The 17,208-nt window shown below is 42.5% G+C and overlaps 1 protein-coding gene across 6 annotated transcripts in view; it reads left to right on the top strand.

Annotated features, from left to right (window-relative positions):
• LOC139155637 (golgin subfamily A member 4-like) overlaps positions 1-17,208 on the top strand; it is a 160,611-nt gene that overhangs the window by 20,012 nt on the left and 123,391 nt on the right. For all 6 annotated transcript variants that reach the window (XR_011557102.1, XR_011557101.1, XR_011557100.1 and 3 more), the window contains exon 2: positions 400-521. Coding sequence is in view for 3 of the 6 variants with exons in the window: in XM_070730852.1 (XP_070586953.1) it covers positions 400-521 (122 nt within the window). In the remaining 3 variants the exon portion in view is untranslated. The remainder of the gene's footprint in view (positions 1-399; positions 522-17,208) is intronic.

Here is a 17,208-nt window from a genome sequence, read left to right as displayed (position 1 = left end):
TACTTTAGGTATAAGCCTAAATTTATACAAACAATTGAATACATATACAGTCTGTTTCCAACAATTAGTAATTTAAGATATATGTTTAAGATGCTATATTTAAAATTGCTGGATATCAATTTATAGTTCATACCTAAATTATCATCTATTTACATTGTTATTTGTTGATCATGTTTTACACTTTTACATTATTCAAGTATTTTCCTACATTTTCATTGTGATAAAAATCTAAAGGATCAGATGTCATTTTATAAGTATTGTATGGAGAAATAATAAAATAAATTATTTTAATCCACTTTGTTACCCAACATAATCTATAAGAAATATTTTAGACTTTTTTTACCATGGTGCTTGAGCTAAAAAAAAGTCTTAATTTCTTACATTCTGATATCTTCATAGATATGAACAGGAAGACATTGAATTGAAACATAATTCCACATTAAAGCAGCTAATGAGAGAATTCAATACCCAACTGGCACAAAAGAATCTGGAATTAGAAATGACTGTAAAAGAAATTATCAGTAAGTTACAGTGATATACTTTGTACATCTCAAATGCTACAAATATCAAATATGTTTTTTTCTGAGAATTTTGGGTAGCATTTTTAATATGATGCTCTGCAGGTGTTATGGATGCAAATAGCATCACCCATCACCAGTTTATTCCTTGTATGACAACTGAGGAAGAAAAAGGGGGGAGGGAATAGAATTCAAAGAATTTAAGTATCTAAAAGACCAGGAAAAATACAGAAGGTGAGATAAGAATATGTCTATGGTGCAGAGAAGGAAAGTTGGTAGGACTTTAATTGAAACTGGGAGAAGCAGGAAGGAAAAATGTGTGGGAGGTGTAAATTGTTAATTGAGAGCAATTCCATGGCAAACAAGAATCAGATTTCAAAATTGTTGCAGCTATCGGGAATCTAGATAATGAAGAGGAGTGGAGAAGTAGTTAGAAATGCCTAGTTCAAATGGCATTGCTTCAGTATGAGAAGACTGCCACCACCTGTCCTGGTATTTATTTATTTATTTATTTATTTATTCATTCATTCATTCATTCATTCATTCAATTTTTATGCCACCCTTCTCCTTAGACTCAGGGCGGCTTACAACATGTTAGCAATAGCACTTTTTAACAGAGCCAGCATATTGTCCCCACAATCTGGGTCCTCATTTTACCCACCTCGGAAGGATGGAAGGCTGAGTCAACCTTAAGTTGGTGATGAGATTTGAATTGCTGACCTTCAGATCTACAGTCAGCTTCAGTGGCCTGCAGTGCAGCACTCTACCTGCTGCACTACCCCGGTATGATACAAACAAAGAAGAGAGGTGTTGACCCTGAAGCACAGTGCACAGTGGACCAAAACCAGCAAATGCTCAACAAATCAACAGACTGTAGAAACTTTTGCATCTCATTTTGAAATCAAAGACCTAGATTAAGGGGGAAGAATGGAGAGGCACACACAGCATGATGCCTGAGGTCCAGTGTGAGGTTTCCACAGTCGGTGTTGATTTAGGAGCAATGTCATCTGCTTGTGTTGGTCCACTGTGCTTCATTAAATCCAAGATTAACGTAGCCATCTACCAGAAGATTTTGGATCTCTTCATGCTTCCTACCACAGATGAGCTTTATGGGGATGCTGACTTCAATTTTCCAGCAGGACTTGGCATCTGCCCACACTGACAAAAGCACCAAAATCTGGTTCAATGACCTTAGAATTACTGTGCTTGATTGGCCATCAAACTCTCCTGACCTGAACCCCATAGAGAATCTATGAAACATTGCTAAGAGAAAGATGAGATACCTGAGACTGAAAAATGCAGAAGAGCTGAAGGCCACTATTGAAGCATCCTGATCTTCCATAACACCTCAGCAGTGTCACAGGTTGACAGCTTCCATGCCAAGCCGCATTGAAACAACAATTGCTACAAAAGGGTTTCAAACCAAGTACAGTGATACCTCATCTTATGAACCCCTCTTCATACGAACTTTTCGTGATACGAACCCGGTGTTTTAAGATTTTTTTGCCTCTTCTTCCGAACTATTTTCACTTTATGAACCTGAGCCACCGCCGCCGCTGGGATGCCCCGAACCGCTGGGATTTCCCTGGGAATCCATGCCTCCGGACTTCCGTTGCCAGCCAAAGCACCCATTCTTGCATTGCTGGGATTTCCCTGAGGCTCCTCTCACTGGGATTCCCTTCATTTTTGCCAGCGCTGCTTTGAATCCCAGCGACAAACTCCCCCCTTCCAAACTGCATGGGGGAAATGAGCACTGTGGGGTGGACAAAAACGGGAGGCAGGGACTCATGGAGCTCAAGAGAGGAGAAAGGTGTGGGGGAAATGATCAGATTGGGGGGGACAAAAATGAGAGGCAGGGACTCATGGAGCTCAAGAAAGGAGAAAGTTGTGGGGGAGATGAGCAGAATGGGGGGGACAAAAATGAGAGGCAGGGACTCAGGGAGCTCAAAAAAGGAGAAAGGTGTGGGGGAGATGAGCAGAGTGGGGGGGGCAAAAATGGGAGGCCAGAACTCATGGAGCTCAAGAGAGGAGAAATGTGTGGGGGAGATGAGCAGAGGGTGGGGGGACAAAAACGAGAGGCCAAGATTCACGGAGCTCAAGAGAGGGGGAATGAGTGGGGGGGATGATCAGAGTGGGGGGGACAAAAACAGGCAGGGAGTCACGGAGCTCAAGAGAGGAGAAAGTTGTGGGGGAGATGAGCAGAGTGGGGGGGACAAATACGGGAGGCAGGGACTCACAAAGCTCAAGAGAGGCTCTTTTTGCCTTGCTTTGTTGGGACTGCCCCCTCTTGTCACCTCTCGCTGTCCCTTCCCCCACTCTGTTCGCCTCAGCTTTGTCTGCCTGCCGCTTTAAAAAAATAGCCTTAATGTTTTGGACTTTCCTAATGGGCTTGCACACATTATTTGCTTTTACATTGATTCTTATGGGAAACATTGTTTCATCTTACAAACTTTTCTTCTTACGAACCTCATCACAGAACGAATTAAGTTCATAAGATGAGGTACCACTGTACTGAGTACATATACCGTATATACTTGAGTATAAGTCGAGTTTTTCAGCACCAAAAATGTGCTGAAAAGTCTGAACTCGACATATACTCAAGTCACTGATGGCGCTCAGGCGCTGCAATGGCCCAAGTGCTGGCAGCAGGGTTAGGCTGGAGCCACCAGGGCATGGAAGTATTCTGCCTATGGAAATTACTAGCAGCAGTCACTTCTGGGATTACCGGTCTTGGCTCTCCTTTTTCCCCCTGCTACTGCTGCATCTGCACTCCTCACTTTTTCCCTGTTTCCTCTTCCCTCTCTCCTGCCTAGCTCCCCTCCAGCCTCACGCAGCCACCTCCTGAGGCCAGGAAGGAGGAGAGAGGAAAAACAAGGAGCACGCAGACAGCGGCAGCAGCAGCAGCAGGGGAAAAAAGGAGAGGCCAGCTGCACTGTGCTGCATCAAAGCGATATATTTCCCCCTCGCTCCGCCTGCAGCTCAGATGGAAAGGCTTTGGCACGATGCAGCTCTCTTTTTTTGTTAGGCTCCCCCACCCCATCTACAGGGGCCAGGGTGGGAGTGAAGGCAGGGGGGTGCGTGTGACCATGAAGACCCTCCCCACCAGCTCCGGTAATTTTCTTTTGGAAGGATTCCTTGCTGCAAGAATATTACCGGACCTGGCGGATGATGGGGGCTCCAAGCAGGCAGCGATCACAAAGGAAGGCGATTTTGTCTGTGGAGGCACCTCCCCCACCCACTCTGGGATTCCTTGCTGCAATCCCAGCTGGAGCGGGAGGTAGGGGAGTCCTCTGAAACGGCTGGAGCAAGGGGCGGATGGGAACGCATGGTTCTCACCAGCCACCCATCTGCCAGGACTTCATTTCTGCTTGCCCCACGCCAAGGTTCCTGCCAGGTGAAAAATCTTTTGCCAGATAAACTATGGATCCCACAAGAAATTTTAGAGAATACTCAAAATGATTCTTCATTTGCTTTGTAACCTTAAATAAAAACCAAGGAAGGGAGGGAGGGAGGGAAGGAAGGAAGGAAAGGAAGGAAGGGTTTTCTTCCTCAGGTGGACTGCCTCAGCCCGAGGCAAACAGCAGCTGCGAAGGTGACTGGGGCAGATGCGAAGGCAGAGAGCTAGGTAGAAGAAACAGCCAAACTCCCGGAGCCGAGGAGGGAGAAAAAAAATGGGAGCCCAACTCGTGACGCCGCCTTTTTCGCTCTCTTGCGCCTGGTTTATGCACGCGCTGGACAGGCAGGACTCCCCTCCTTCTCGCCGCTGCTTAAGTGAGCTAATGCCCCCCCTTTGCTGCTAACTAATAACAGTCCCTTGTTCTGGCTCTGTGAGCCCAATCTTGGGTACTGGTGGTGAGTGTAACTCTGGCCCTGGGCTCAGGTTGCTGCTGCTGAATGCCAGGTCGGTGGTAAATAAAGCTCTCCTCATCCGGGATTTGATCCTGGATGAGGAGGCCGACCTGGCATGTATTACTGAAACCTGGCTGGGCCCGGAGGGAGGTGTTCCTCTCTCTGAAATTTGCCCAGCCGGGTTTCAGATATGGCATCAACCTCGACCCCAGGGAAGGGGGGGAGGAGTGGCTATTGTAGCCAGGGAGAGCCTTTGCCTGCGTAGACTCATTGCTCCGGAAATTGCGGGTTGCGAGTCTCTCTTGATGAGGTTGGACTTAGGGGTTCAGGTGGGCTTATTTCTCACGTACCTGCCTCCCAGCTGCGTGTCAAAAGCCCTGCCTGTGCTACTCGAGGAGGTAGCCGGGTTGGCGGTGGAGTTCCCCGGACTCATCGTCCTGGGGGACTTCAACCTGCCGTCACTCGGCGAAACCTCTGGGTTGGCACAGGAGTTCATGGCCACCATGACAGCCGTGGACCTGACTCAAGTAGTACAGGGTCTGACTCACGAGGGAGGGCACGCACCTGACATGGTATTCCTTTCCGAGCAATTGAGTAATGGTCTGAGACTAAGGGGCTTAGAAGTATTGCCTTTGTCATGGTCAGACCATTTTCTACTACGGCTTGACTTCCTGGCTGCAATCCTTCCCCGCAGGGAGGCGGAACCAATGAAGATGTTCCGCCCCAGACGCCTGATGGACCCAGAGGGCTTTCAGACGGCGCTTGGGGTTATTCCAGAGGCACTCGTCCACAGTTCGGCGGAGTCTCTCGCGGAGGCCTGGAACACGGCTGCAGCGGGGGCTCTTGACCGGATTGCGCCTTTGCAACCTCTCCGAGGCGTTAGACCCCGTAGAGCCCCATGGTTCAACGAGGAGCTCCGGGAGTTGAAGCGCCAAAAGAGACGTCTAGAGAAGCGATGGAGGAAGAGTAGGTCTGAATCCGATCGAACACTTGTAAGAGCTTTTATTAAGACTTACAAAGTGGCGCTCAAGGCGGCAAGATGCGCATACCATGCCGCCTTGATTGCATCAGCGGAATCCCGCCCGGCCGCTCTGTTTAGGGTGACCCGCTCCCTTCTTAATCAGAGGGGAGTTGGGGAGCCCTTGCAGAGTAGTGCCGAGGATTGTAACACGTTTTTCGCTGATAAAGTCGCTCGGATTCGGGCCAACCTCGACTCCAATTGTACAACAGAGTCGACTGACAACGAGTCAGTCGAGGTGACTGGGGCACGTACTTGTCCACCTGTCTGGGAAGAGTTTGATCTGGTGACACCTGATGAAGTGGACAAGGCCATTGGAGCTGTGAGTTCCGCCACCTGTTTACTGGATCCGTGTCCCTCCTGGTTGGTTTCGGCCAGCAGGGAGGTGACACGGAGCTGGGCCCAGGAGATTACCAACGCTTCCTTGGGGAGGGGAGTTTTTACATCACTCTATAAAGAAGCGCTTGTGCGCCCCCTCCTCAAGAGGCCCTCCCTGGACCCAGCTGTCCTTAATAACTATCGTCCAGTCTCCAACCTTCCCTTTATGGGGAAGGTTGTTGAGAAGGTGGTGGCACTCCAGCTCCAGCGGTCCTTGGAAGAAGCCGATTATCTAGGTCCCCGGCAGTCGGGTTTCAGGCCCGGTTACAGCACGGAAACCGCTTTGGTCGCGTTGATGGATGATCTCTGGCGGGCCCGGGACAGGGGTTTATCCTCTGTCCTGGTGCTCCTTGACCTCTCAGCGGCTTTCGATACCATCGACCATGGTATCCTTCTGCACCGGCTGGAGGGGCTGGGGGTGGGAGGCACTGTTCTGCAGTGGTTCTCCTCCTACCTCTCTGGCCGGTCGCAGTCGGTGTTAGTGGGGGGTCAGAGGTCGACTCCTAGGTCTCTCCCTTGTGGGGTGCCTCAGGGGTCGGTCCTCTCCCCCCTGCTATTTAACATCTACATGAAACCGCTGGGCGAGATCATCCAAGGACATGGGGTGAGGTATCATCAATATGCGGATGATACCCAGCTTTACATCTCCATCCCATGCCCAGTCAACGAAGCGGTGGAAGTGATGTGCCGGTGCCTGGAGGCTGTTGGGGCCTGGATGGGTGTCAACAGACTCAGGCTCAACCCGGATAAGACGGAGTGGCTGTGGGTTTTGCCTCCCAAGGACAACTCCATCTGTCCGTCCATTACCCTGGGGGGGGAATCATTGACCCCCTCAGAGAGGGTCCACAACTTGGGCGTCCTCCTCGATCCACAGCTCACATTGGAACAACATCTTTCAGTTGTGGCGAGGGGGGCGTTTGCCCAGGTTCGCCTGGTGCACCAGTTGCGGCCCTATCTGGACCGGGACTCATTGCTCACAGTCACTCATGCCCTCATCACCTCGAGGTTCGACTACTGTAATGCTCTCTACATGGGGCTACCTTTGAAAAGTGTTCGGAAACTTCAGATCGTGCAAAATGCAGCTGCGAGAGCAGTCATGGGCCTACCTAGGTATGCCCATGTTTCACCAGCACTCCACAGTCTGCATTGGCTGCCGATCAATTTCCGGTCACAATTCAAAGTGTTGGTTATGACCTTTAAAGCCCTTCATGGCATCGGACCAGAATATCTCCGAGACCGCCTCCTGCCGCACGAATCCCAGCGACCGATTAGGTCCCACAGAGTTGGCCTTCTCCGGATCCCGTCAACTAAACAATGTCGGTTGGCGGGCCCCAGGGGAAGAGCCTTCTCTGTGGCGGCACCGGCCCTCTGGAACCAACTCCCCCCGGAGATTAGAACTGCCCCTACTCTTCCTGCCTTCCGTAAACTCCTTAAAACCCACCTTTGCCGTCAGGCATGGGGGAACTGAAACATCTCCCCCTGGGCACGTTTAATTTATGCATGGTATGTCTGTGTGTGTGTCTGTTAGCATATGGGGTTTTTTAAATATTTAAATATTTTAAATTGTCTGATTGCTTATGATTTGTTACTACATGTTGTGAGCCGCCCCGAGTCTTCGGAGAGGGGCGGCATACAAATCTAAGTAATAAATAAATAATAAAATAACTTCCACCAGCAGAGGGGGCGGGAGGGAGAGCGTGGGGAGGGAGGGAGAGTGGTGGTGTATGACTCACATTCGCTGGTCCCGAGTGAACAGGAGGGGAAAGAGACAGGAACCCCCCCTCCTTCCCTTCCCCCCTCTGTGACCTCAGCTCCCCCACAAAATTAAAATGGGGGGAGGAAAGAGAGGCAATGGAATGATAAGCACCAAGGGAAGAGGAGGAAGGGAGGGAGAGAGAAAGATAGAAAGAGAGAGAGAAGGAAATAAAAGAAGAAATGGAAGGAAAGAAAGAAAAGAGGGAAAGAGAGAAAAGAACGAAGGAAAAGGAAGGAAAGAAAGGAAGGAAGGAAGACAGAAATAAAAAGAAGGATGGTAGGAAGGCAGGCAGGCAGACAAAAAAAGTAAGGGGGGAGGGAAGAAGGAAGGAAGGAAAGAGACAGAAAGAAAGAAAGAGAAAGAAAGAAAGACCTATAACCACAATTGAGCCCCAAATTTTGGTTGTTAAGCAAAAGCTTAACAGCTTGTTGTGAGAATCACCATATTTTACCTAATCCGTGACATTTCCTAGCTCTAACCGTGATGTGTAAGTTAGGGAAGTACCGGTACATCTGAAGGCATGTGTAATGTTCTAGTTATGGTTAAATGTGTGGCAGAAAGTGGACTCTGGGTTTGTTTTTCCTATCACAGTAAGTGAGGTTTGAATGTACAGTGATCCCTCGATTTTCGCGGTCTCGATTTTCGCGAAACGCTATACCACGGTTTTTCAAAAAATAATAATTAAAAAATACTCCACGGTTTTTTTTCTATACCACGGTTTTTCCCACCCAATGACATCATACGTCATCACCAAGAGTCACTTCTCTCTCTCTTTCTCTTTCTTTCCTGTCATTCTCTGCTTCAATCATTTTCTCATTTCTCTTTTTTCTCCCTTTTTCTATCATTTTTTTTCCTCTCTCTACCTTCCACTCTCCCCCCTCTTGCTCTCTCTCTCTTTCTCCCTCTCCCGCTCTGTGAGAACGCCTGCCCCCACCTCTCCTGCAGCCCCCTCGCTGATAGCTGGGACGAAAGTGCTCCCCCTCCCTTTCTCTTCCTTTTTCTCTATCCTTTCTACCTCTTACTCTTTCTTTCTCTCCCTCCTTCATTCAATTTTCTCTCTCTCCCTCCCTTTCTCTCTCTTTCCTTTCTCTCCCTCCCTCCCTGTGCCTGCCCTGCGCCACCCAACAGGGACGTACAGCCCCCGATCGTCGGTTCGTGGGCCCCCCCCCACAGAGGGAGATCGGGCTGCGAGGGCAGTGGATCTGCGTCCCCAGCCACCGGAGGGAGATCGGGCTGGCAGGGGCGGTGAATCCACCTCCCCAGTCGGGCGGAGGGAGATCGGGCTGGCGAGGGCGTTGGATCCGCGTCCCCAGCCACTGGAGGGAGATCGGGCTGGTGGGGGCGGCGAATCCACCTCCCCAGCTGGGCAGAGGGAAATCGTGTGGGCGGGCGGGCGGGCGGGGGGCAGCCAAAAATGGTGTTTTTACTTCCGCGCCGCTACATCGCGGAAAATCGATTTTCGCGGGAGGTCTTGGAACGTAACCCCCGCGAAAATCGAGGGATCACTGTATATAATTTTACAAGAGCTCTCTCTCTCTCTCTCTCTCTCTGTCTTTCTCTCTCTCTCTCTCTCTCTATATATATATATATATATATATATATATATATATATATATATATGTCACATGTTTTTTGTTGAATTTGAAAATTAAGGGAGACTAGGATAGATCTATTTCAGCCTTATTTTGGCCTCATCAGCTAGCCATACCCTCACTGAGACTTGAACCTGCAACCTTTGCCTTGTAAGGCAGAGAATTAACCTCTAGGCTACAGTATTCAATCCCTTCAGCTCTGCACCAGGGAAGGGTTACATATTTTTGTGTCGAATCACAAATACAGTTTATATAGTAGATAATGTACAGTATATTATTGTGTGCCTGTGTGTAATATGTATGTACACATATGGCATATATACTGTACATAGATTTAAATAGTGTATTTTGGATGTTCAGTAATAGTAAATAGAGAAGGAAATTGTATCTCTTTGAGGCGAGAGGCCAGGTACCCTAACCCTAACCCAAACCAGTGGGAGCAGCGGGGGATTGTACTTGCAATTTTTTTTGCCTATACCTGCCTTGGGGAGACATATACCTGTTTACCCTCTTTTAAACATACAGAGCTAGTTTACTGGTTTTCTTTGAAATAAATATTCTGAAATGTTTAATCTACTGATGCCTCATTTGGTGTAATTTTATTGGTTTCCATTTTTATAAGTTACCAGTAGCCACTGCATTTTCCACCCTCGACTTATACTCGAGTCAATAAATTTTCCCAGTTTATGTGGCAAAAGTGGGTGCCTCGGCTTATAACCGGGTGGACTTATACTCGAGTATATATGGTACTTATACTTTTCAGCAGTCCAATATTGTTCTATGAAGAACCTTTGTTTTATTAATGACATTTAATATTTAATTTTCTGAGATGGAGGATTTGCGGTTTTCATAAACTCTACCCCGTAATCATCACAATTATGACAAATCATGTCTTGAACTATCTTGCCTTACATTTAATAAATCTCTCATATATTATGTTTCACCTTTTAAGTTGCATTACTGAAATAAATGAACTTTTCTACGATATTCTAATTTTTCGAGTTTTACCCGTATGTGGCAATTTGCTCAACAGTAGTAACTATGAGAGAGATCTTGGAGTCCTAGTGGACAACCATTTTAATATGATCTAGCAGTATGCAACAGCTCCCAAAAAATCTAACACAGTTTTAGGCTGAATTAACAGAGGAATAGAGTCAAGATCAGGCAAAGTGTTAATGCCACTTTATAATGCTTGGTGAGGCCACCCTTGGAATACTGTATTCAATTTTGGTCGCTGTGATATAAAAAGGATGTTGAGACTGTAGAACGAGGGCAGAGAAGAGCAAGAAAAATGATTAGGGGAATGGAGGCTAAAACATATGAAGAACGGCTGCAGGAACTAAGTATGTCTAATTTAATGAAAATAAGAATTACAGGTGACATGATAGCAATGTTCCAATATCTCAGGGACTAACAGAAAGAAGGAGTAAAGCTATTCTTCAAAGCACCCGAGGGTAGAACAAGAAGCAATGAGTGGAAACTAAACAAGGAGAGAAGTAACTTAGAGAAATTTCCTGACAGAACAATTAATCATTGGAACAGCTTGCCTCCAGAAGTTGTGAATACTCCAACACTGGACGTTTTTAAGAAGATGTTGGATAATCATTTTTCGGAAATAAGGTAGGGTTTCCTGCGTAAGCAGGGGATTGGACTAGAAGACCTCCAAGGTCCCTTCCAATTTGTTGTTGTTGTTGTTATAATTTTTTTCAATAATTCATACCTTGGTCATCTCTTATATTGACTATTACAAAATAGTTGGGGCTTGATAATATTCTATATTGATATACTGTGGCTTAACGGCGATCACCGACCTGGAGAGACGGTGGTTTAATAGAGGAATTCCTTGTGCACCTGAGGGAGGTCGGCGGACCCACCGGGAAGCAGGGAAACCCTTTTTGCCAGTGCACGAAGAACCGATCTGCAGATCGACCTGAAGCTGTGACGCTCCGACTCCATTAAGGAAGCTGTGAGAAGACGGGCGGTAAAAGCCTTTGGAGTGAAATAAGTGAAGGATTTCTGTTTGATCGATCCGTTGCTTGTGGATAATAGCAGATGAAAGACCCCCTGTTGTGTGATTTGCATTGTTAAAGAAGAGTACCAAAGCCCCTGAGAAAAGCGGCGATTGCGATTTTTAAAAACTGGCTGAGGACAGCAGAGAACAAACAAGATTAGGCAGTTTGAGTGGATGTGTGAGTGAAAACTATATACCAACAATGTGTGATATATAACAGTTGGGGAGAGAAAGTTTTTGGATGTTTTGATGGTAAGAGGAAGTTTTGGACAGATTTAAGTGGATTAGAACAAATCGAGTCGGTGACAAGCTACAAAATCAGAGGTCTTTATATACTTATTTCTTTTACCTTTTCTTTCACCTGCTCCCCTTTAAATCCCTTTAATCCCTTTTCTCTACCTCACTTTTGACTGTGTATTGACTGCATTGTTGCTCCAGTTGTTAAAAAACAAAAAACTACGAACTTTGAACTTTGATTTCCTATTAAAACTACAACACTGTTCCCTTACTGATAGAGACTGTCAGAGACTGAACTGTGACTCAGCACTATTGCATAAGCCCAAGGAGAAAGGAAAAGGAAAAGGAAGAAAACATTTTCTCGATACTACCTGCTTCTTACTGTTTTTCTTCCCACTCCTGAATAATCCTGTCCCTTGCTACTCTCTCTTTCAATCATTTTTTGAATACATATGTGATTTGCTGCAACATTGAGAATAACCTTTTAATTGATTTTTGATAATATTCTATACTGATATACTGTCATTACTATTAGAGATTTGTTGAACCTATGAATTAATTGAATTACTGAGCTAGATTTGCTTACTGATTTATATCTAAACTAATAATTTATTTATTGACCTACATACATATATGCTCATGTGTTGATTTATCTATTAATACAAATACTAATACTCATATTTAGAACCTTGAAGACATTAATAATAATAATAATAATGAGATATTGATATAGAATTGTATATTGACAATTTTGACTCCTAAGATTTGGACTGTAGAGTTTATTATAAGTTATCTTACTAAGATTAATATAAATCAACAACATTGACCCTTTTCAGTACAAGCTAAAACTAATATCTCCGTATCTTTTACTATATTCTATTTTATTTTCTTATATTCATAATACAAAACGTCTAGCTAGTTACTTTTACCTTTCATCACTTTAATCATTTTAATGCAATTACTTTGAACTACGACAGATATCCAAATTTGAAATCCCCATAGTTAATTGGATTAACTGGAAAGTATTTGTAAAATATTCAAAATGTCATCTATGCAAATACAATTACTAAAGCTTGGTGGAAGGCAACACCTCAACCCTCAACCCCAGCCATCCAGCATAACTCAGAAAACCCTTCTACTGACAAAACATCAGTTGTACAATCAGACCAAGTTGCACCTATCACCTTAGCTTCCTTACAAGAGATAATGATTAAAATGCAGCAATCAATGGATCGGAACTATAAATTAATGATGGGAAACATGGGTGTGATGAAGGAAGATATTAAGGAAGATATTAAGAAAATTGACGACCGTGTTGGGCATCTTGATGAGAAAATAGAAATGATGCATGGAACCCTCCTTACCTAACAATGAAATAAGATTATTTTCCATTAATATTAACGGCCTCAACTCTCCTATTAAAAGGAAAAAACATTTCATAAAATCCAACAACAAAATGCAGATATAGTATGTCTCCAAGAGACGCATGTAAGAAAATAAGACCAATTAATTTTGAACCATCCCAGGCTTGGAGAAATCTTCTCATCCCTTGCTCAAGCTAAGAAGAGAGGAGTAGTACTATACATTAAACCCAAATTCACCCCCAAATTAATCTATACAGATGACAATGGACAGATATTAATAGTACAAATCACATCAGGACCAAAGAAAATACACATAATCAGAATTTATGCTCCCACAATAAATCAATCTATTTGGTCAAAAAATTATGGAACTAAACCTGACAAATATAATAATAGTTGGCGACTTCAATGCAATATTAGATAGGAAAAAGGATCATAAAAGACCTAACCAAATGAAACCTTCAAACAACTTGCAACTGAATTAGCTCTAAAAGACATATGGCGTTACTTCAATTCAAACAATAGACAATATACTTTCTTCTCCTTTTCCCATAAGTCATGGTCCCACATTGATATGGCCTGGGCTGATTTAGAATTTATCAATGAAGTAGCAGACATACAAATACTTTTGAATTCCTGGGCAGACTATAACCCCATATTGTTGAAATGGAGAGATTCAACCAATAATTATGCAAGGCGATGGACTATGAACCAAACAATACTTACAGAATAAAATTTTCAAAAAACTTTAAAACAAGAGATGTGTGAATTTCTCCAAATTAACAATGATGGTAATACTTCTATATGTAACTTATGGGACACAATGAAAGCATATGTGCGAGGAATTTATATTGCATACCAAAGTAAAAAGAAAATACAGAAACAAAACAGCCTATGTAGACTAAAAATAAAACTTCAGAACCTTGAAAAATCCTTACAAACCAAACCAAACAACACTAACATTTTAGGAGAACTGAATATTACAAAGCATTACATAAACTTACAAACCCAAGAAGAACTTTCACACAAACTAAGGATTGCCAAACAAAAGCATTTCGAATTTGCAAACAAACCCAGGCGATGGTTAGCCTCAAAACTCGCTCATCAAAAAGCAGAGAAAACCATAGAGGCAATATATGATCACACAGGTGTCTTAAAAACAACAATTAGTGATAAAAAACAAATAATTAAATCCTTCTTTGAAGAATTGTATAAAAAAGATGATGTAAATGAACAATCAACAAAGAAACTATTCGAGAGTTTAGAAAATACAAAAAAAATAAAATAAGGAAGATTAGGATATGCTAAATGACAAAATAACATCAATAGAATTAACTAATGCAATTATTAAACAAAAAAACAATAAAACCCCGGGCACAGATGGTATACCCGCTGAATTCTACAAACAATTTCAAGAAATGCTGGAGCCTATAATGTTACCTCTCTTTACTGAAATTTTTGAAGGTTCAAAACTCCCTCTTGGAATGAGGCCTATATAACATTAATACCTAAAGACACTCAAAATGGAGCCTACATCCAAAATTATCGCCCAATATCCCTTTTTAATTCAGACTACAAAATCTTTGCATCAATCATAGCTGAAAGATTTTTAAAAATACTTACTGTTAGAATACTGTACATACAGACCAAAATGGCTTCCTTCCAGCAAGAAATATATCAACAAATGCAAGGATTATTTTGGATTCCTTAGAATATTATAATAAAAACATAGACAAACCAGTAGCATTCCTATTCATAGACTTACAGAAAGCATTTGATAGTTTATACTGGCAATTCTTCACAACCCAAATGGCATCAATGCAACTTGGTATTAAATTTACAAAACTCATTAAAACTATTTATTCAATACAAACAGCCAAGATACTGATAAACAATGATATGACAGAAGCAATAAACATTTAAAAAAGAGTGAGGCAGGGCTGCCCCTTAGCCCCCCTGATTTTTATTTTTGCACTAGAAGTTCTACTTAATAAAATAAAGCACAACAAAGAAATCCTAGGACTAGAAATTAAAAGTGAACACTTTAAACTTCAAGCATTTGCTGATGACATGGTGTTCATTGTAGAAGACCCCTTAGAATCTGCACCTATTCTGATTAATGAAATAAATAAATTTGGAGATTGCCGGACTAAAAATCAACAGAGAAAAACCTAAGATGATAACAAAAAATATGACACAACAGCAGATATCGAAACTAGAAGAATCTATTAAAATCAAAACTGCCAAAAAAGTTAAATACCTAGGATTATGGATTACCGCTAACTGTAGCACTATTAAGAAAGACAACTATGACAAATTAATTAACAAAATGGACAAAAATTTCTCTAGATGGTCAAAGCTCCCACTTTCTATAATGGGGAAAATTGCCGTAATTAAAAGTAATATACTTCTTAGATTTCTATACCTTTTTCAAACTGCACCCATTAAATTAAACAGGACCTTCACAAAAAAATTTGCAAATTTATATGGACAAAAAAAGAGGCCAGAATAAAACTCAAAAACCTACAAGACCATAGATCAAGAGGTGGATTCGGGTTACCAAACATGGAATTATATTACCATGCCTCAATTGCAAATTTACTGAAAAAAATGGATAACCTTAAAAAATTCTAGAATATTAACACTTGAAGGCTACGACCTTCAATCCGGGTGGCACGCCTTTTTGATGGCAGACATAGGTAAAATACCAACATATTTTAGGTCACATTACATACGAAAAACTTTAATTAACACCCGGCACTTCATTAAAAAAAAAACATTATCTCTGTATCCTGAAATGGATATCCCCAACAGAAACAATTACATATCCGAAATGCATTAACCCTTGACAAAATCATAACATATGATCAACTGTTAAATGAAAATAATGATCTAATCCCTAAACAAAAACTTGTGGAAAAAGATATTAAAGTGGATTGGCTACACTACCTACAAATTAAATCAAAATATAATGAAGATAAGAACAAATTCAGCTTTCAAAAAAATAATCTCCTTGATAAGATCATTTTTGGCTCACAAAAAAAAAACAAATATCAAACATATATAATCTCCTCCTTTAACATGATATGGTAGAAGAAATAGTTAAAGGACCCATGATAGCTTGGTCACAAAATTTTGGATATACAATTAACTTAAATGAATGGGGGGAAATTTGGACCGTCAACTACAAACTAATGATGGCAACTTCATATAAGGAAAATCATTACAAAATGTTTTACAGATGACACCTGCCACCGGCTAGACTTGCAAAAATGTATCCAAATTTATCACCTCTATGTTGGAAGTGCCGGGAAAAACCAGGCACATATTACCACATCTGGTGGACATGTGAAACCACCCAAAAATATTGGCATAAAATTAAAACTATACTAGATCAGATCATCTCCCAGACCATCCAACTAAAACCCGAACTATTTTTATTAGGAATCATAAGACAAAATATTAATAAAGAAAACATATATTATAATTCACATTATTACAGCTGCGAGGATTTTTTATGCACAATACTGGAAACAGGAAAAAAACCCTACTGTTTTATCTCTTTTGATTAAAATAATGGAATGTGCAGAAATGTCCAAGTTAACAATGGAACTGCAAAATAGGGATGAGACAGATTTCTACAAGGCCTGGGACAAATGCTACCATTGGTTAAAAAAAAGAAATTACTTAAAAATTATTGATTAAGAAAAATATCCAACAAAAACAAGGTGTAAAACCAGCAATCTGCGACATGAATCATAATATCATATTAAAACGACAAACTGTAAACATTGATCGACACAAATTTTGAACTACAAAGAAACTGAATGAACAAACCCTTAAACCACTGATACGTGTTGGCACTAGCAACTACATCAAACACATATGGATAAAACTTTAGGGAAATCTACACCACCTATATGTTTAAACCACAGGCCGCAAAGCATTGAAGCCCCAGCTCTAACGCTGGCCCTCTACACTCTTCTTACTACTCTTTTTTGCTCTAATTTTCTATCCTTCCTCCTCTCGTATCTCTTCCCCTTCTTCCCCAACCCCTCTCCCCTTCTTTTCTCCTTCCCCACTTACGTGTACTATATAAGTAAATTATAATTGCTAGAATGTACATTATATATATTCCCTTTACTTTTCTGTACCCTGTTTTTAATGTATATATTCAATAAACATATTAAACAAAAAAAAAGACTTAGCTCTGTCAACTGGCATTGGAGTCTAAAAGTATCATGCAACAGTGATTAGTACAGGAGTTTGATACTCAATGTCATTGAGGTCCGCATCAGGGTTGTGTTTGACAGCGAAGAGGGGTGTATGTGGCCAGGGTGAGCATGACCAGCTTCACATCACTCACATTGGGTGCTTTGTGGCCCAAGTACTTTGCCACAGAAAACAGTCTCCCAAGCTCTGGTTTTGGCTGGGAAGGCCCCTGCAATCCTCTGCTAGCGAAAATGGAACTGAAGAGGGCCACTT

This window comes from Erythrolamprus reginae, unplaced genomic scaffold (genome assembly GCF_031021105.1).
Source record: "Erythrolamprus reginae isolate rEryReg1 unplaced genomic scaffold, rEryReg1.hap1 H_37, whole genome shotgun sequence".
Classification (NCBI taxonomy): Eukaryota; Metazoa; Chordata; class Lepidosauria; order Squamata; family Dipsadidae; genus Erythrolamprus; species Erythrolamprus reginae.
This window is presented reverse-complemented; position numbering and strand designations above follow the sequence as displayed.